This window comes from Panthera uncia (assembly GCF_023721935.1).
Source record: "Panthera uncia isolate 11264 chromosome A1 unlocalized genomic scaffold, Puncia_PCG_1.0 HiC_scaffold_16, whole genome shotgun sequence".
In the NCBI taxonomy this organism is placed as follows: Eukaryota; Metazoa; Chordata; class Mammalia; order Carnivora; family Felidae; genus Panthera; species Panthera uncia.
This window is the reverse complement of record NW_026057576.1, coordinates 9926553-9948466: the sequence shown is the minus strand read 5'-3', so window position 1 is coordinate 9948466 and position 21914 is coordinate 9926553. Positions and strand designations below refer to the sequence as shown.

Below are 21914 nucleotides of genomic sequence, written 5' to 3'. Positions count from 1 at the left end.
TTGTTTTGTTTTTGTTGGCAGGGGAAAGGGAGGGGAGGCACACCAAAGACCATGGATGTTAATTAACCACAAACACTGTGCAGCTTGTTGGCAATCGTCCAGCGTTGTAAAAGCAGACGACACGGAATGCAGAAGGCTGACTGGTGCCTTACTCCTCTATCATGCCAGAGTTACGGGGGAAGGGCTGGACATTTCCTGAACTTGAACAAAAGACCAGCCTTTTGGCCCCAATTCCCTTAGCCGCAGTTCCTTACATACCCCACTGCAGTGGGGCCCTCGGTACTCAGAGTAAGCTGCCACTTGCCCATAGGTGTTTTCAGTAGACTTCGTCAAGAGGAGAGAGAAGCACGTGCCCGTGGGACCACCTCCACAGAACACCAGGTCATCCATAACATAGTCTCCCCTTAATAAGACCAGTATCTTGGCTAGTGCAGAAACTGGAGCACCGGTTCGCAAAGGCCCTGGCAGTGAGTCAGGGGTGAGCATGAGGTAGTTATGAGCGTAAGCCAGAGCCAACAGAACCTGCCAGGGCTTTGGCTGCCTCTACATCTTATAAGCAGTGAAGCCGGACGGCAGAATTCACAGACCCAAGAGGTTTTGAAGAACAGGTTATGCTTTATTGCCTGCAGGGCAAGCAAGGAGTTGGGCTAAACGGTCCTTTAAGAGGATTCTAGGAGTCAAATATGGTGCACAACAGAGACTACTTTCACTCACGTGGTTTAAAAGTAAGTCAAAAGGAAAGCAATACTTGGGGCGCCTGGGTGGCTCAGTCGGTTAAGCGTCCGACTTCGGCTCGGCTCATGATCTCGCAGGTTGCGGGTTCAGGCCCCGCGTCGGGCTCTGTGCTGACAGCTCAGAGCCTGGAGCCTGCTTCAGATTCCATGTCTGCCCCTTCCACGCTCATGCTCTCTCTCTCTCTCTCTCAATAATAAATAAACGTTAAAAGAAATTAAGAAATTTAAGAAAAAATAAAAAGGGAAAGCAGTACTTAACAGTTATTGATTACATCTAACTCAGGAAAAGGTGAAGTGCATTCCGCATCAAGGCACCACCAAGGTCCTGGCTAGATGGGGGAGGGAAAGAAAGTGAAACGATAAACTACCGGATTTGTTTCCCAGATGAGTGGCTTCCTGGATCGGAAGGGAGATATGAGGAGAGGGTTATACGGGCTTCAGAGAGATGGTTACAGCCCGGGCTTGCTGCCCAGGGTCACAGGTCTCTGGGTTTCTCTCCAGCCCTGGGAGAAGAGTGTGGTGTCTGCGCTCGGAACAGTGCACCGCACAGGACAGGGTCAGCTGTACTTGTCCCTCTCTCGGGGGACTTGGTCCTCCGGGAAACAGAAGACGACAGACTGACGAAGAGCTTCTGAGTCACAAGTCGGAGAAACCACAGCCACCAGAACTTCTGCAGAGAAGGCAGCCCCCGTAGTTCCAGGCTCTGAAGCCACAGGGTGAGGACAGACCCAGGGGAAGGCGACCGCCGGGGCGAAGAGTCCCGAAGGCCCAAGGAACGGCCGAGGGGCTGCGGTGTGCCACTCGTGGCTCAGGGAGCTGAACTGGGCCCAAACACAGGGCTGCAGGACATGCTGGGAGAAGAGTGTCCTGGGGGCTCCCGCTCTTCGAGCGGCAGCAAACCCAAGCTGAATGAATTTGAGGATAAAGATGACCCTGGGCCGCTGAAACGCAATATTTTCCCCTCACCCCTGCAGAGAGCGCAGAGCAGAGCCAGGCCAACCAGTGCAGGGTGAGAAGGAAATGACAACTCTCTCTTCTCGTTGCCCCTCCCCTCCTGCCCAGGCCCTCCAAGAATGGGGCCGGGAAAACGTTATGAGCCCTCCTAGGCATGCCTGGCACAGGCTGGGGGCAGGGCGTCCTCGCCCGGGAGTCTCAGGACGGGTCTATGGGTCACACGTTTTAGTCGGAGATAACAGAATCCACTCTGGCCAGTTTGGGCACAAAGTGCACTTATTAATGCATATAGTTGGCTGAATTACTGGACAGTCTGAATAGAGAGGCTCTAGGCTGAGATCCCCAGAACAACCTCCAGATTTATACTCCAGAAATGGGTCGTCAAGGAGCTGGGGCCTCTGCCACCGTCAGGAAGTACCGTCTCGGCTGCCAGCCCCCAAAGGACTCCTCCTCTGTCATGACCTCTCAAGCCAAATGGACCACCAGGCACCGTCTCCTTCCCCATATGACCGAGTGCATCTGCCTAATGGAGCCCATCTCACTTGGCTGCTCTCTAGCAGCAAGAAGGGCTACACAACATGGAAGTTTCGTTGTTACTGTCCCTTTGCGGATTCTACATTGGGAAGGAGGGTCTTACATCGTTTAAAAAAAAAAAAAAAAAAAAAAACACTTTCCAATGTCAAGGGAGGAGTCACCAAGCGTTGGCCAGCCACAAATGAGAAGGTAGGACTACCGTGCCTACCCAGCCCACATCCACCATGGGCTCAAAAGGTTTCTGAGACTCTGAACCCTAGAAACAACACGCCCAACGTAAGAAATAACAGAAACCCTCCATCTTTGAAGATACAAAGGCCACAACCGCTTTACCAACTTTCTCTTCCCTAAAGAACAAAAAACACATAATAATTAATCTGAAGCATTCAAATTAAAAGCCTGTCAACAGTCATGGTTCTCCTGAATTACAACTTAATTATCTTTCCTTTTCACCTTGAAAAAAAGCATTATTGTGATTATACACACAAATATCTGGGCCCGAATAGCTATGGAGCCTCTGATTAAGTGTCCCTCTTGCCTGGCCCACGTTTAAACGTGTGTACCCACGCACATAATCTATCATCAGCTCCCACCCCGGGCAATGTTACTGATTCATCTTCTTCCTGACAATCAAAATCACATCTGTAGCTAACCAGGTCCATTAATAATAGTAATAACCCCTCTGGGTGTAGAGTTCTCAGAGTACTTATGTGCCCTCCCTTGGTCCCACAATTTATTATTCACCTTATTTTGCAGGTGAGGAAGAGGAAATAAGGAAGGGGTGAGTCATCAGTCTGAGGGCACTAGTAAGTGACAGAGCAGAAGCAAGAACCTCAAGGTTCCTCAGGCTCCTGTTCCAGGTCCTCCCGCCCCACCACACACTGTCTCGGGCTGCAAAACTCACTTGGGATCCATCAGTTACAGGACTCAGTGAAACAGAAGTTGAATCGCACATACACACACACACACACACACACACACACACACACACACAAAGTCTAGTAAATCCTTACTTGTTTACAAGTGGAATACTAAGAGCCCAGCCAGCAGCGAAGTCTGGATATTTAAAAACGGTAGGATTTTCAGAAAAGGCATAATGGTGAATTATTGTAGATTCTTCATCATGTAATGCTTTTCCTAAAAACCATTCCTGTCAAATAAAGATATAAAATGTCATTTTCTTAAAAAGCCATTTCGTATAGGACCAAAAACAAAGTCACGTCATTAATTTTAGCTAATTAAATCCTCTGGGCGATAGAGAATTAGCACAGATTATTACTTTCTAAAGCATTTTAACAAAAATGCAATACTCTATGATAAGCAAGATGGCATAATCTTTACAAAGAGAGTAGCTTAGTATATTAACAGGATCAACGAAATGGCATCTTTATGCCATAAACATGTAGAAGTGGTATTTTATAGAAAATTCCACATCAAAATACTATTAAGGCAAAGAAAACAGTGTTCCTTTATGCTATACTGAGGTCTGCAAAGGAGAATCTGAAAAATTCCTTCCAGAATCAGTGCCTATTTTATTCGTTTATTCATTCAATTAACATTTAACATTTATTCCACATCACATGAGAACGCAGCTTATGCAATAGTGGGGACACAGAAAATAAGTAAATAAAGCAGGTTCATTTGGTGACTGCGATGTGCTATGATGAAAACACAGTACCCAGGGACTTCCCTGCAAAGAAAGGGAAACCTCTCATGAGCTAACATCTGAACTGACAGTAAATAATACCAAAGGGCCAGCTATGCACAAATCCAGGGAAAGGCCATCAAGGCAGTTAATACACAGTCCCAAGGTGAGAAAAGCTTGATACCTTAGATAAAAAAGGAAGTCCAATGTGGCTGGAATACAGTGGGTATGGGGAAACATGGTATGAAAGACAGTCAGGGGACAGCCGAGGGTGCATTTTAGACGCCCATGGAAAGCAACACAGACTTTACTCAAAGTGCGGTAGAAGACTTACACTTCTGGCCACAACAGAATAGCCTGGATCAGACCTGCTCTCCCACTGAGAGCAAGTATTAAAGCTGGAGAAAACACTTAAACCAAATAATCACAGGCATCGGAAAACAAAGACAGAGAGTAGATGAAGAAAAATATCCGAGAAAGAAGGAAAGCCCATCCATGGGAACCCCATAGTCACTCCCCGCAAGGAATTTGCTGGTTCCCATAGCAGCCAATGGCACACAACAGAAGGCAGCAGCTGGGACCGTGCAGCTTGCTGGACTGAGACAGAGGTTGGGGCTGGAGGCTGCCAACAAGGTAGAGATTTAAGAGGATCCAGAGAAAGGAGTCCCAAAAGGAGTCCCAAATTCTGCATATGATTTCCCTTCAACTCCAACCTAAAAAAAAAAAAAAAAAAGGAAAAACAAAAAAAACAAACAAAAACCAAGAGAAGAACCAAGTGGAAAGCAGCAGTAGAGGGCCTAATTGCTGACCAAAAGCTCAGGTGCAGGATCTGCTGGAAGAAAGGGATCTAGGAGTAAGGGCAGTCTGTAAATAGACCTACCTAAACACGGTCTACAACCCGGAAAAATATTGCTCGTATAGAAAGGAATATCATCCACAGCCTCTTCAATTTTTCACATACGGTACCTAGCATTTAGGGGAAAACTACCACATGTGCCAAAAAAACAGCACCAGAACAAAAACAGAGAGAAATGAGATGCACAGATAAATCAAATTCTTCAGTTATCAAAAAATAAGTAGTATTCACATATTTAAGGAAATAGATGAAAAGATAAAGAATTTTACCAAAGAGCTAGAATAAGAAAAAAAGTCAGATGGAAATTCTAAGACTGAACACTGCAACTGAAATTAGGAATTCAGAGGATATTAGACATAAGAGAAGGTAGGATTAGTGACCTGGAAAATAAGTCAGTAAAAAAAATCCAGATTGGCGTATAAAAAAGAAAAAGAAAGGAGGACGATACAGAAAAGAGCATAAAAGCAATATGGGACAGAGTAAGAAGGTCTAAAACCCATGAAAAATTGGAAGACCAGAATAGGGGGGGTAATAGAATGAAACTGAGTCAACATTTGAAGGAATACAGCCTTAGAATCTTCAAAAACTAACAAGAGTCATCAAGCCGTAGATTCAAGAAGCCCCCTAAACACCAATAAAGATAAGTACAGAGGAGGCCACAGAAGCAGGTGGTCAAAAAAAACCAAAGATACAGAAAATCTTAAAAGTAGCTTGAGGGGAAAAGGGTGGACACATTTCTTTTAAAGGAACTAAAACAAGGCATATGGTTGAATTTGTAAGAGAAACAACAGAATGTGAAAGACAATAGAACGTCTTTACAGTGAGAGAGGAAAATCACTGCCACCCTAAAATGCTGTATCAAGTGAAACCATCTCAGCTGGAGGTGGAGGCTTTTGAACAGGTGCGTGGTATGATCTGAATGAGAGGCGAGATTATCAGGATTATTAGGCTAGATTATTGAGATGCTAGCTTATTAGGATGGCAAGAGTAGAAACCAAGAGGCCAGTGAGGAGACCCTAATAATTGTCGAGGCAAGAGAGGATGATAGCCTGGACCAGAGAAGTAGTATTAAATATGGAGAGAGGAGGAAAGAAAATGTATTCTGGAGGCAGACTCAATGGAATATGCCAACACGGGGTTGAGGGAAACAGAGGAATCAATCACGAGTCCTAGGTTTTTTTTTTTTACAGGAGCCACCTGGATGGACCATGATGCCATTTCTGAGGTGAGGGAGACTGAAGGCGGGAGAGGTTTAAAAGGGGCATTAAGAGTTCAGTTTTGCACATGTTGGATTTGAGATTCCGATGAGACAAGCGGAGGTATGAAGCAGGCAGTCTGACACAGGAGCAGGCCACGCATGGCTCACTCCCTTGGTTCCTTCATATGCTGTTCAAAAGTGACCTGATCAGCAAGGTATTCCCTGAACATCCCATACAGAATAGGTCAGCCCAACCCCATTCTATCCCGTATCGCTCTCATTCTGCTTTCTTCTTCTCCGCAGTTCTTATTACCACCTGACACGCTGTCTGCACTTTCGCTCCTTGCCCATCTCCCCTGCCACAAGATTATTCCCCTCCTTGTGGACATGGAAGCTGTCCATTTTGCTCACTGCTGTATCCCCACCAGCATACCTAATGCGTAATAAGTGCTCACCAGTTTTTGTTAAATGAATGGAGCAAGCCCAAGAAAGCTTCAAAAGGCAACTACCCTATTAAAGAAGCGAAAGTAATTAAACCAAACACCCTAAGTCCTAAATGCTTTGCATATTTTCTCTATATCAACCATCACCACCTCACTCTCGGCTCCTTATCAGAAAAACGAGAGCAGGAGGGACACGGTATTGTTTCTTCTGCTTATGGGTGTGTCCCCAGTACCTCCCAGGCTCTTGGTTTCAGTCAATTCAGCAACAGGTCCTAACTGAACACATGTAAGCCATCAACAAAACTGTGTGTGAAGGTTACAGAACTACATCATGAGCTTCTTCCCGATGCTTTATGGAGATTTTAAGTCATCACTGGGCAAGAGGGATAATTATAAGGCAAATGGCTTTAGCTTAAGATAGAAAATTCGTGATCCTTTTTAAAAAATCAATACTATAGCACTTTATCAAACTGCTAAATGTTACCCAACGTGAAAATCATCACATTTAACCTACCCTGTTGATATAGCTTGTTTAAAGAAAATAAAACACTCCAGGAGATTTTCAGCACCTTTCTCACGAACCCTTCACTGTTATAATCTCCTGTTGCAAATACAATTTTATGCAGAACATGTTTCTATGTTTTAACTCCTAATGGCAGTGTCCAGCTATTATCTAGTATATAAGGTTGTTTTCCAATATTTGGAAAGGGAGGAGATACTGTAAACTAATTTAAGGGAGAAATTAATATGGAATCTGTTGGAAAGGGCACTTCCCCTATCCTTCTTAATGATTTTCTTAATAGCTTCATAATAAAGACAATTATAATCAAGATAAACTGTAAAAGAATAACTCAGAGAATGTTCTATAAGTATCAGAGAATTACTCTTTACCAGCACCCTGGTTTCACCTCTATTAAAAAAAATGTCAAGACATTTCAGCAAATGCATGCTCACATTAAAAGCATACGGCAAGGAAAAAAAGAAAAGAATCCAGCAAGACACAGAAATTTATAGAAATCACCTGGAAAGGCAATTTAACAAAGATTAATTACTTTAATAAAGATCAAAATTTCTCATTTAAAATATTGTATAACAGCATAAATTTGCATAAGAATGACAAAGATATGGAAGGGGAAAAGACATCAGAATCCAAAAAAAAAAAAAAAAAAAAAAAGGCTGATGCTCTAACACACGACATAATTATTATTTTAATAGAGTTTATTTGTGTCACTAGCAAAGCCAGGTTGGCTTTATAGCTTTGTTTCTAAAATTTCAAATGGTAGGGGGAAAAAGCACACTGGTTTGAGCTAACTTAAACATTATGTAATCTTTATTTCCTAATGCTAGTTTCAAAAGAAATAAAGCATCCTAGATTTCTTTTTTAAAGGCTGAGTTCAGAAGAGAGGAGGAAAGCATCTCATTTTACCTCTGTTCTGTACTTGCTTTTCATGAACTTGCTTTGAACTTTTAAATTTATCCTTCCAATTTTCATTAAAAAGCACAGTGAGTCACCATCTTCTGCACAGAATTAGAGCTATGGATAATGGAAAAATAATCTCCAGGTGAAATGAACACTAGGAGGAGATTAAAACTCCTATATCCTAAAAAACATTTGGGAGTTTTTCTCGAGTCAGAAGGAAACACAGCAGCCTAACAAATGTTTTACACGCAACATGGCCAAAGTACATGGATGCTGGTTAGCATCATCTGAAAAGACGGGATGAGACGCATTCGTAATTCTCTTCTCCTTCGAAGGATTTTTCTTTTTAACCCGACAACCTGCTCATTCAATTATGTCTGTATCTTCCCAGAAAGCAAAAGCACAAAAAGGAACCATAATGGACCCTTGCGGCTTTTAAAGAACATCGAAACCAGTGGTTCTGTTAAGGTAACAAACTTTCCGGTGTTTGAGAATGGTCACTGGTGCCCAACATCATTCGTCTACATCAACAAACCAAGCAGACACCCAAGAAGCCACTTTTCCTTCCCCACACTCTCATTAAGCCTGATTTAGTTCGGGAGTGGGCACCAGAAGAGGGGTGGGGCAGGCATCCAGTGGTACCCCAAGGGCCCACTTCTGTTTATTCCAAGTTTAAAGATTCCACGTGGTGATCAGGGTATAACCCGGGCTTCTCCAAGAGAACTGCAGACCTGAGGACTCTCGCCATGTCTCCAGGACATCCTCCTGGGACGCAACGTGGGCCATCAGGAAGGCGGCCATCACGGGGTTATTCAGCCATTCACAAATACTCACTGACCACCCATTACGTGTCAAATGCTCTGCTCAGTGCTAGCGACTTAGAAATAAACAAGATCCACTTGCTACGTCGTATCTGCCCAGAATAAAACAAAACCTGACAATATGAAAGATACGGATATGGAAAGCCGCACTGAACTACTAACACAAGATGCCCCCGTTACCTCCAGACCTTCGCAACTTTTGTTCCCTCTGCTTAAAACACTCTCTTTCTCTCCTGTTAACTCTTACTCGTCCTACAGGACTCAGATTAAAGTTCACCTCCTGTCGTGACCCTTCCAGATTAGGCTGGATGCCCTGCTATATGCTTCTAACAGCACCCTAGGCTTCCCTGACTATAAGCCATCTCCCTTTTCATTGCTTCTTTAATGGCTTTTGTCCCTGTCATTCTGTACCAGCCATGTCATCAGGATGTACATCTGTCCTAGCCCCTGCTGTCATGGTGCTTGACACACAGCTGGCAACCAAGAAATACTCCCATCTAAAATAATACGTGGTCATCGTTGGCAAAGAGAAATAAGCAATTTAAACTTATTTCTTAACTCTGGGTTATAGCTTTTTAACTCTCTGAAATTGCTAACACCTATAAATAGATTGGTTTCATTTAAAAAGGGTTCCTTATAAGTTCTATCCCTCTGAAAGCGACAGAAACCTCAAAGAGAAATGATTCAACACTGGTTCGAGACAGTCAACTGTTATTTCATTCTTTCTCATTTTAAACTAAGTGGTTTTATTAGATTGGCAAACCTCTTAAAATTAAATCTTCTCTTAAGCATTTCTTCCAATAGATAAATACTGGTATTGAAATTGTATTCACCTTGGATGGGTCATATCTTCTGAGTGTTTCTAAGAGTTCTGGAATTTGTATTCTTGTCTCTTCTTCACAGAAGAAAATCCATGATGAATTTCTGCTATACGTTACAGAAAAGCTGACAAAGAGAAATAGGTTATGGTAATCACTTCTATAAAATGAGTTTATAATAAAGTTTAAAACTGACAAGCAGGATGAAAGACACAAAATGGCAAGAAATCTAGATTTTTCCCCTATATTTTCCTTCAATGTATAGTTTCAAAAGCCAGATACTAATAGTTTATCAAACAGCTAGAATTCTTAAATTCTCTCTGTAACACCACCAGTCCAGAAGGGAGACAATTTTCAAATGTAACTATCAAATATATCAACATTTTATCTTTTAAGAAAGCAATATATTTAAAAATAGAAGCCATTCACGGTTAAAAGAATCAAGAAATCTGGGTAACGTAGTAGTCATAAAAAAACAGAGTTCAAATTCTCTTGACTCTGAGGAAAAACACACTCAATAAGAGGAGTGAACGTTCAGGTGGAAACGTCAAACTTCACACATTTCAAATTAAACATACTGTGGTAACAACGGAAGTATGGTCCATGCACCCTCCTGCTTAGACATCTGATGAAGAAGGAGGACTCTTGGGAGTTCCTGAAGAAACATTATCAAAGAGAAGAAATAAATAAAAGTACGATATGATCACTCTGATTAAAAAAAGAAAACACTCAATTTCTACATGCAGGTTATTTTTAGAGACCTGACATTTTACTCTCCTAACTACTTTCTTTTTTCTTCTCTTCAGGAGCTACTAGAAACGAAGGATGTTGGCTGGATCCACACAATCTCTGTCATCCAGGCATAAAACGGTGCAGAGGGCCTCGAAGAAGGGTCTCCACTGGTACCGGAGCTGACCTGAAATTTGCAGACTCGCAAAGGCGACCGGGAGGGAAGAGCCCAGAAGCAACCAGGCATAACGCAGAGGCACAGAAACAGATTTCACCGTGTAGACATCACAGGTAGCAGATGGAAAATAAAACCCTTCAGCTGAACAAAAGAGTATATATAATATCCCGTTTATCTCATGGGAAAAAAAAAAAAATTTAAGTGCCCTAAAAAAAGCTAAAACACCATGGTAAGGAAGAGTTTGGGGTGTAAATCCTAGAAATATAATCCTTAAGTACTCAATGATAGTAACGATAGAATTTTAAAACTTACAAACATAGGAGGAACTAAGATTCAGAAATAAGACACAACTATGGTTAAATATGCATAAACACCAAGAGAGATTAATATGATTCAGGCTATGAATGTCAGCTTTGAAGTAAAGCACTATTCAATATATTTCACGTTATCACAAGCCCAAAGTCAGCTATATAATACGCTTGAACACCACCCTCCCAACAAACTTTAGTATATTCTGTGTTTTATTCTATTTCCTGGTAACTGTTGCAGACAAAAGACTTATGTAGAAAAGAATTATTAAGAATAAATGCCTAAATATTGGAACTATTACAACACTAATGTAGATTCCACACCAGCCTTTAAGTTCATATAAAGAATGGTTTTCAATATAAATACTTGGAATTATCAAATAAAACTTCACTTATTTTATGTAGTATTTATTTTAACTTTCATGTACAAATATGAAATGCAAGAACAGTAATGAAAGGTTAAGTCAGACTAACAATATGGCATGTCAGAGAGAAAAAAACACCCGAAAGGCTGAATTAGCAGTTAATTACTCAGTAAAATTCAGGGCTTTCCTGCTGTTGATTATGAATTATGCAGTAGTTTCCAGTGACTTTTAAGAAATGGCTATATATGTATTATATGTATTTATACCACATGTATATTCATGAGGGATTATATAAGAACAGAAATCATGTGTGAAGAGAACTAATATTATTAATAGTTGCATAAAACTTTCAAATAACTATGGCAGCATGTGAATACGAACCAGCCAGAAAAGAAACATAGCAAATACTTTAAAAGGCTTTATAAGAAAATAAGTAGCGAATGAGCTATTGTGTAACAACTGAAAGTGTAATAATAAAGACTTCGAAACAATGGAAACCTCTTTATGTTAAATGGAAAAACAGACATGATTCTAAATACGTAAAATAAATTCACATATGAACAGAGACTAGGAAGGAACCAGAAAAATGAAAACATTTGTGTCAAGATGACCAAAGTATTACATCGATGCTTTTAAAATCCTTTAATGGAGTTAAAACACAGTTTAGTTTTAAAAATTTCTTGAGGAAAAATGAATACACCTCCAAATTCTTCCATACAAGTCCTATCCTTCCCGGTTATGGGAAATAATATAGGTGATGTCACCGGGTATCACAAAAAGGCTGTAAAAGGGCACCTTCCCAGCAAGGATGCAAAGACAGACTTATGAATAACCTCTGTCACAACAATAAAAGTGAAAAGGCAAAGTCTTAGCACAAAGGAGCTAAATTCTACTCTAAAATGAACTCTATGGATTACTAGTGGATTACACTAGCAAATTATAATCATCCCTGTCTCCATTCTTTTTTGTTTACTGAATCATATACCTGGGTTTCAGATCTGTTTCAGTCAGTGAACACAAAAACGGCAATCCAGCTTTCTGTACCCATCCCACCTCCAAATAGAAACATTCCAAAACCTAGGGGGCTATGTCGATACCTGTCTCCAAAGGTGTGTGAATGCCCTTGTCTCAAAAATATGCCTACCATGACATTCAGAAACCTGGTCTCAGCCACATGCAGAAGGATGAAACTAGACCACTTTCTCACACCACGCACAAAAATAAACTCAAAATGGATGAAGGACCTGAATGTGAGACAGGAAACCATCAAAACCCTAGAGGAGAAAGCAGGCAACAACCTCTTTGACCTCAGCTGCAGCAATCTCTTATTTGACACATCTCCAAAGGCAAGGGAATTAAAAGCAAAAACGAACTATTGGGACCTCATGAGGATAAAAAGCTTCTGCACTGCCAAGGAAACAATCAACAAAACTAAAAGACCACCAATGGAATGGGGAAAGATGTTTGCAGATGACATATCGGACAAAGGGCTAGTATCCAAAATCTATAAAGAACTCACCAAACTCCACACCAAAAAAAACAAATAATCCAGTGAAGAAATGGGCAGAAGACGTGAATAGACACTTTTCCAAAGAAGACATCCAGATGGCCAACAGGCACATGAAAAGATGCTCAATGTCACTCCTCATCAGGGAAATACAAATCAAAACCACACAGATATCACCTCACGCCAGTCAGAGTGGCTAAAATGAACAAATCAGGAGACTATAGATGCTGGAGAGGATGTGGAGAAACGGGAACCCTCTTGCACTGTTGGTGGGAGTGCAAACTCGTGCAGCTGCTCTGGAAAACACTGTGGAGGCTCCTCAAAAAATTAAAAATAGATCTACCCTATGACCCAGCAATAGCATTGCTAGGAATTGACCCAAGGGATACAGGAGTGCTGATGCATAGGGGCACTTGTACCCCAATGTTTATAGCAGCACTTTCAACAATAGCCAAATTATGGAAAGAGCCTAAATGTCCATCAACTGACGAATGGATAAAGAAAGTGTGGTTTATATACACAATGGAATACTACTTGGCAATGAGAAAGAATGAAATCTGGCCATTTGCAGCAACGTGGATGGAACTGGAGGGTATTATGCTAAGTGAAATAAGTCATACAGAGAAAGGCAGATACCATATATTTTCACTCATAGGTGGATCTTGAGAAACTTAACAGAAGACCATGGGGGAGGGGAAGGGGGGAAAAAAAGTTACAGAGAGGGAGGGACGCAAACCATAAGAGACTCTTGGATACTGAGAACAAACTGAGGGTTGATGGGGGGTGGGGAAGGGGAGAGAAGGTGATGGGCATTGAGGAGGGCACTTGTTGGGATGAGCACGGGGCGTTGTATGGAAACCAATTTGTCAATAAATTATATTAAAAAAAAAAAAAGAAACCTGGTCTTACCTCTTGATTAACCCAAGACCATTTCAATTATAAACAAATCTTCATCCACTAACCCCCAAAAAGGCCCAAGAGCTTTTATTCTTGTTTTTTATACACACATATGTGTATATGTGTGTATCTATATACAACGTACATGCACGTGTGTGTGTGTGTATATATATATATATATATACACATATATACATATATATATATACATATACATATATCCTGTGTGTGAATACGGATGCACACATCTTAGAAGTGTGTTAGCACTTCTAAGAAAAAATAATTTTTTTAAGAAAAAATAATTTAAAAGGTCACAATAAAATTTTCCACCAAATGATCTTCTCTCAGTTTTGACTACTCGGAATTGTAATAATTTATGCTCTATTTGTCTGTTACAAATAACACCACCACCAGATTTAGACCTCCTTACAGGTGCCATATCACCAGCTTACAGCACTTTCATACGCAATGCAAGTTTTTTAATATGTAACTGGGTGGATGACTACGAGAGTTTTCAAGTGAAATATCAAGGGGAAAGAAAATAAGAAAATGCTGCATCAGCAGAGCCATTTGGAATAAAAGCTACAGTAAAGGCACCCACGCGTGCAGCACTGCCTGCCGTCAACCTAAAGGATGCCTGTTCACCAAACAATGCTACTATTTCAAACCTAAAAGGTAAGGCAAAATTGTGTCAATAATGAGACAATGAGGGGTGCCTGGCTGGCTCAGTCAGTGGAGCGTGCGACTCTTGATCTCAGGGCTGTAGGTTCAAGCCCCACGTTGGGTGTAGAGATTACTTCAAAATAACCTCTTTAATTAAAAAAAAAAAAATGAGATAATGCCATAAGAGAGGCAGGCATAAACGGGCTACAAACAGGGCCTACTGTGGGCAAATGACAGAAAAGGGAAAGAAAATGAAAAAACTGACCACAGTTCACCTAAACTGCTTATATCAACTCTACTCGTGTCATTGAACCCGTCTGCCATTGCTTCCAGCATCTACCGGTCCCCTAACCAGTGCTTTGAGGTCAGAAAGCCCACTGGACATGCCGTCAGTGCTTCCTTTGAACGCGTTTTGGATCAAGGCATATGTTTGCACTTAAAGCGCCTAACATTTAAGAAGAGCAAACAAACACCTTCAAAACCAACGCTCCCATTCGTTCCCTGGCTCTGACACAAACTCATTGCCTTCATTTGGCAAAGGGGTTCGATTCCACGGCTGAACATCCTGACAGTGATCTGTGAATGGAGATGGCCCTTCATTCTTGATATGGAAGCAAAATCACGAAAATTTATGTCTAGAAACACGAATAGTATGAAAGAACCAACATTTAAACATGGACGAAAACAGCTCAATACTTTAACCATCATAAATAACTTCACTAGGCAAAGTTGGTCTTGAATCACTTTACTCTTCGAGCCTGTGTCTGGAAAGAATTCAACAAATTTAAGTTCATGCCACCAGCCTTCTCCCTTCTCTACAGACTGTTTCCCAATATTTGTAACTTGCCCCTACCTTAATTCAGAGTATAAACCTAGCAGAACAGGAGTTCATGGTCCAATTCGGTCTCAACATTCAGACCAAGTACTAAATCTGAAAGCAAAAGCCAAGGCTTTTGTTCAGTATTAGGCAATCGTTCTGAAAGACTGAATCCTGTTTTAAGACTGATTCCAGTTCAACTGCACTTCCAAATTCCAACTATTATATAGCCCTTAGGCACTGAACTGAGCTTTTAGACAAACACACGAATTATGATGAAAATTAACATCTGTTTATTGTTATGAGAAGGAGGTATATCTTATAGGATGCTGATAAAGGTGTATGATATGCTGGTTGGAACACATATCAGACAGATTTACTAGTCTTTAAAAATCCGGTATTCATTTATGAACCAGTAGATTATATGTGATGCTGTAATAACGTGTCTTCCAGGAACCTGAGCCTATATTTAAAAAACATATATTTTTTTCCAGGTACCTGTCTTAATCGCTATCTTTTCCTCACAAGAGAAAAATATTACCTCGTTATTTATAAAATTTATTTTTATTAACTCTTTATTTTGAAATACATTACTAAATACATTTTTATAGCTCAAATAAATCTGTGTTAACTAATCATTCATTCACGAAAGGCAGTACAGCTGAGTATTTAAGGACCTGATTTCTAGAGCCAAGGTACTTGCATCAGAGTTCTTGCTCTGGCTCCTCTGAGACGTGCAACCTTGAGCAACTTGTTTGCCCTGTCTGTGACTCTGTTATCTCATCGTTCGTGTGGGGACAGCCACGGTCCTGGGTACCAAGGAAGTTAATACATGCCACACATCTGGCACGTGCTGTGCACGTGATGGTTAATATAAGCATTGATTTCACAATATTTGTTGCACAACTACTATGTGCCAAGCACTGTTCTTTTTCTTTATTTATTTTGAGAGAGAGAGTGCGCTCAGGGAAAGTTGGCTGTGCTCACTGCTGCGCTGCCCAACTCTTGTCTCCATCTGGTACCCAGACCCCGGCCCCACGTATCGTATCGGAGATCTCACCAGTCCCCGCAACCCCACCTGGTTAAACATAAACTCACGCGTTAGCTCCCAGAGGGGCTCCCTTTTCCTTTTATTCCCTCTTTCCCGGATACCCGGTGAGACCCACGATTACCGGCTGCCCTCAACGGGGGTCACCCCCGTTGCTGCAGGCAGGAGTCTAGCAAACTCTTCACTGTTTGTTCGAGGCTCAGTTCAAATGCCACAACAAAGCCTTCGCTGACATTTCCAGGCGGGGCCGGGGGCCTCCTTGCCAGTGTTCTGGGAGTGTGGTACCATTGCTGCTTCACAGGGCCACATGCAGCGTCTCCCCTACTAGAATGAGCCTCCGGGAGGTGGGGGTTGAGGGGGGGGGCACAGGCCTGCCGTCTACACCGACTCACCCACAAGAGGCCACCCTGCTCGGCATCGCCCACCTCTAGCACCCCGTCCCCAAGCAGCACTTACCTTCTCTGCACACTTGCAGGTGCTGGCCCTTAACTTGGTCCCCACCGTACAGCTCTAGCCACTGTGTACCAACGTCACTACCAAGTCAGTGAGCTCTAAAGCGACCGACTGTGGGCCTCTGGCTCCAGACTCAGTCCCGCGTGGCCACATCTGACTGGCCACACTCCATCACGGGCTGCCCTCCCCTGAGCTGGGGAGACCCAGCATCTGGCCTCTGATGTTCTTGCTGGGCCAAGCCCCCGGCTCCCACCGGATGCACACGGGACAGTGTTCTCCAAGACAGGGAAGGGGTTCAGATGCTACGCAGCCAAAAGGAGACAGATGCTCCCAACATGGCCTCCTCCACAGTGCTATGAATTCATAGCTGCTCAGGAACTGCCCCTGAGGCAATGGGAGTCTCACTGTCCTATTTTTTCCTGGGGCGTCTTGCCCAGGTCCTGGCTTAAAGTAAGTTTTCAATGAGGATTCAGTAAATGAACGGATGAATAAATTCTTACTCGACGGCAACGTCATAAAGTCTCCAGTTTAATAATTAATGTGATGTCTTACCACCTATCAGTTAGTACAAGAAATGAACCTTTAGTAGGTAATTAAGCATCCAACCGCTCTCTCCTCAAAAGAGAACTTTAGTGGTAGCCAGTGACACTCCCAAAGCTAGCCTTTCAATGAAGGACCTCATGCTGTCTCCTGGGCAATAAAAACATTTCTAAAAGCAGGAAATGCAAAACTGTTGTACTCAAACTTCCTCACACTGATCTATGAGAGGTTTTGCTCTGGCTTTCCTGCCTTATCTCACGGAAATGAGGTTTTTCTAAACTAATGAACCAAAGAGACTAACTCTCCTCAAGAAAATAGTGACCTACAGGGGCACCTGGGTGGCTCAGTCGGTTGAGCATCTGACTTCAGCTCAGGTCATGATCTCACGGTTTGTGGGTTCGAGCCCCGCGTCAGGCTCTGTGCTGACAGGGCAGAGCCTGGAGCCTGCTTCAGATTCTGTCTGTCTGTCTGTCTCTCTCTCTCTGCCCCTCCTCCACTCATGCTCTGTCTCTCTCTCCTTCGGAAATAAACATTAAAAAAATTATTAAAAAAAGAAAAAAGAAAATAGTGACTTACAAAACTTTCCACGAACAAGGAAAAGATATCATGTATTCATTCAGGTTGAGATTCATCCAGGTTTTAAATAAAGTTTGTACGGTAAAAGAAGGCAATAAAATTAGAAGGGTCTGTTCTTTTCGAAAGCCATTTAGTTGGGGGTGGGGAGAGCAGAGAGGTTTCTAAGCAGCTGCTTCGGCTCCATTTGTCCCAAAGCAGAAAATATAACCCAGCATCTGCCAAATGTAACGTATACAGCTTCAACATTCCCCCACCCCACCCCCAGAAAAAACTCATAAGCGTGTCCCACCTCTGAACTTTCTTTTCTGTATCTGCGGGTTGCCTTAAAAACAGAAAAATAACGTACCTGTACTTCTGCCCATATTTGTCTCTGCGAGAACTCGGGACTCCCCTGTCTCCTGCACTCACCCCTACAGGGGCTGACTTCCCCACTCCCCACTCAAAGTGGTTCCCCAACCAAGCACGACCCTTGCCCTGTGCTATGTGTGGCTGAGCTCACACTTCACAGTCTTCAAAGCAGTGTCTGAATCTTCGTTTTACTAGAACCTACTAAAAACGCCATGATGATGCTTTGTATTCTGTCCTTTATTGTTTCCAATCTAATCTTATTTTGGAAATTCCTTTGGAGAACAATACTGGTTTCTGTAACTTTAGGCAAGTGTTAACACCTAAGGCTTCTGAAGCTACTGTGAAAATGATCATGGTCCAGGATCCCCTGGGTTTCCTGGATCCCAGGTCCCAGAAGGGAAAAGACGACTTTCAGAGGACCGCCTCTCCATCAAAACATAAACACAAGGTACTCCCAGAGTGTCTTCATCAGAGGCTAGGATATGTTCCCACTTCAAGTAACAAATGTGTGTGTGTGTGTGTGTGTGTGTGTGTGTGTGTGTGCGCGCGTGCGCGCACACCCACAAGTATTTTCACACAAATGTCCATTCAAAAAGGAAGTTTCTTAGGTTCAAAAAACAGAAGTCAAATCATAACACACACACAACACAGATGCTATGCACATAGTAGGCATTTAACAGGAAATACTGGTTTCGTCTCCTGATTAAGAGATTTCCTGATTAATTAACTTCCCGATTCACAGACTGTTGCACAGACTCTCCGTATGGGTTTCTGTCAGCCTCACCTCCACGAGCTTTTTGACTGTGCACCTCTTTAAAGAGCCAATCTTTGGGTAACTTCACATTATCCTTCCATCTGTAATGCAGGGAGGAAAAAAAAAATCTAAGGAAAGAAAAGAGCACTTCTTCAAAGTCTGTACCCTCGTATCTACAGATCTGCATTTAGGAACCCCCTATTCAACCACATCCCCCTTCTCACTGACTTTATTTCCAATCTAAAAAGACCACTCGCTACACGTCTCCCTGTGAACACATCTTTACGCATCACCCAAACTGCTCCAAAAATCCCAGCTGCCACCTGGCATCTTAAAAGTAAGCCTTCCTGGGGCGCCAGCGAGGCTCAGTGGGTAAAGCGTCCCACGTTGGCTCAGGTCATGATCTCGTGGTGCGGGGGGAGGGAGCCTCACGTCGGGCTCTGCGCTGACAGTGAGGAGCCTGCTTCAGAGTCTCTCTTTCTCCCTCTCTCTCTGCCTCTCCCCCGCTCACGCTTTTTTTTCCTCTCTCTCGCTCTCAAAATAAATACACTTTAAAAATAATAATACTAAAAGTAAGCCTTCCTGACAAGTTGTCTTTGTCTTCCAGTTCCAGCTTCCATGCTCTGCACGGACATCCCTCCGGCTCACTTTCCCCTTTCTCACTTTCCTCTCACGTGACTGGACACACCTTCCATCTTTGTCCTCTCAGGCTTCACGTGTACAAGGAAAACATTATTAACGTGTGCTTTTTACATACTGCTCTACGGCTTTGATGGCCTCAAACGGGCACCATCGTTCGAAAGGGCCCTGCGTATTGTCTAGAGATGTCCTGTTACATTCATAAGTACCCAATACAACCACAGATGTCCAATTAATAGTTGTCAGATATTTTTAAATGCTTATCTTGGACTTCTCTTACCTACTTAATGATACAGTCGTTTCTACCACGAAACAGGTACCATCTACCTCGTGAGTGCCGCAAAGAGCTAGCGTACCTTCTCGAACCCTTCACTCCACGGCAATCAAGAACGGCACTCTGCTCAGAGACGAGCACTTGGTGAAGTCTGCAGTCTCAGCGATTAGGAGAAACACATAGCTATAAACCACAGAGCCATGATAAGCTGCATCGTAAGCGTCAACACTGGAGACGGGAATGATAACCCACGACAACTTGAATTATTTTAGCCGCAACCTCCCAAACAGCACTAAGTTTCAGACGGAAAGTCAGTTTAGGCTCCTGGTTTTATATTCACATTTAGATGAATGAAAAATGTTTGTGTTTTTAATAAGACCTCATTTTAGCCCCTTGAGGCAAAACAGGCGCAGGTAATGACTTGCCAAAGCAAAGAGAACAGCTAGAAGCAGATGCATAATCACAGAAACCATTAAATTTTTGCACCTTAATTTTTGGCAGATTTTGCAGTCAAGTGCAACCTGACAAGAGTAATGAATAAACAGCAGTTCTAGACATCTGGTAGTGTGGGAGGAATAGATATTTTGGGCTATCAGATAAATATTCAAATGATAAAACTTACTGTTGATCCCTCCCTCGGCAAGCAACTTTTGTGAATGCTCATGGTGGGCAAATCTCTGGGGAACCTGAACACTGCACGGTCCAGATCCCAAGTGACACGAGGGCCCCAGACATGCTGTTCAGTTAGAGGCACGGCGCACGCCTGCCAAACCGTGGGACTGACCCCTCCACGAAGGAGCAAGCAAGCTCCCCATCACAGTGCTGGGGAGGTCCTGACAACCTCTGTCTTAGACTCTCCTTTTCTCCCCTCCCATGGCTGATGAATTAGCTGTCAATTCTTTCTCAAGAATATGTCAATTTCGAAGAACAAGTCCCAGATCAATTTTAAGCAGGGAACCATACCTGCCTCTTAAAGGGGCTTTGCCCCCCCCCCCCCCCCCCCGTGATTTGTGCATCTCAACATTTAATTCTCTGAATTTAACCTTATTGCTCAGTGTTCATGTAGTTCTAGATCAGGCGAGCTCGCCATTGCCCCAAGTATTGTCTGTAGACCCTATGTTAGCTGTCAACAAGTCTTTGGATCTTTAAAATTCACCTTTTAATCACATACGTGGCATAAAAAAAAAAAAAAAAAAAAAAAAAAAAAAAAACCCTATAAGGAGAAAAAATGAACCAATATCAGGTCCGGTTGCAGACTCTAAAATCTTTCTGGCCATTTCAGCTACGAAAAGGCTGGATCTTAGGAGCAAACTAAATCCAAGTGTTAAAAGTTTTGTCAAAACTACCTCAGTATTCGTAGCTGACTTCCATCCTAGGAAAGAGTTTCAGAATAAGAAAAATAGACTACCTTACAATTAAAGGGAAGCTTCTTTATTGCTTTAGTCTAGACTCCATTTATTATCACAGAAATTAAATGCTGGAAAAGAAGGGTTTGCTTAATGATGTTGCTTAATTACGGGTCTTTAAACGTAAAACCAACATTGCCACCTAGTGGCAATCGAAGGCACCTACTAAACATGTCTAAACTGCAAACTGTAAACGTAAAGGACAATAAAAATTAAGTATAAGCAAACTGAAAACACAAGCATAAATTAAAGTGCTAGAAGAGGTATATACTTCAGTGAAATGGAACTGCTTTCTAAGCTTTAAAAGCTGAGAAAAACGTATCCGTGAAAATAACCGTTCCTAACACTGTCGGTGTGTGGCATTACGCTAGGTGCCGCAGGGGGAGACAAGAAGAGGTACAGAGGTCTTGCCTCCCTCCAGATTCTGAAGGCAGGACAGATGCCCGAGAGGAGAAAGGGCACTGCGGGGGAGCCCATGCGGAATACCAAAAGAGCACCCCAGAAAGTAGTGCCCGTGGATGAAAACAGCCGTCATGGTAGACCAAGGTTACCAGAGAAGACACGGAGGAGAGGCTGTCAAAGTAACAATAATAATATTCCGCCTTAAAAAGGAGGCAGGGGCACCCGGGGGGCTCAGTCGGTCGAGCACCTGACTCCTGATTTTGGCTCAGTTCGTGATCTCACAGTCGTGAGGTCAAGCCCCGAGTCGGGCTCCGCACCGAGCGTGGAGCCTGCAACTTAAAAGGGAGGAGGCCCTGTCACAGGCTACAACATGGATGAACCTCTTGACAACATTACCACATTAAGTACAATAAACCGGTAAAAAAAAAAAAAAAAAAAAAGACAAATACTGTAAGATGCCACTTATAGGAGGTACATAGAGCAGTCAGATTCACAGAGACAAAGCGGAAGTAGGTGGTTGCCAAGAGGTGAGGGAAAAGGAAATGTACAATTGTTGTTTAACGGGTATGAAGTCTCCGTTGGAAAGA

At 42.6% G+C, this 21914-nt stretch overlaps 1 protein-coding gene across 3 annotated transcripts in view; it reads right to left on the bottom strand.

The window, feature by feature from the left end:
* B3GLCT (beta 3-glucosyltransferase) overlaps positions 1-21914 on the bottom strand; it is a 117406-nt gene that overhangs the window by 60061 nt on the left and 35431 nt on the right. For all 3 annotated transcript variants that reach the window (XM_049646763.1, XM_049646764.1, XM_049646765.1), the window contains exons 5-7: positions 10002-10078; positions 9439-9550; positions 3236-3372 (exon numbers count right to left, since the gene is read on the bottom strand). In XM_049646763.1, coding sequence (XP_049502720.1) covers positions 3236-3372; positions 9439-9550; positions 10002-10078 — 326 coding nt within the window. The remainder of the gene's footprint in view (positions 1-3235; positions 3373-9438; positions 9551-10001; positions 10079-21914) is intronic.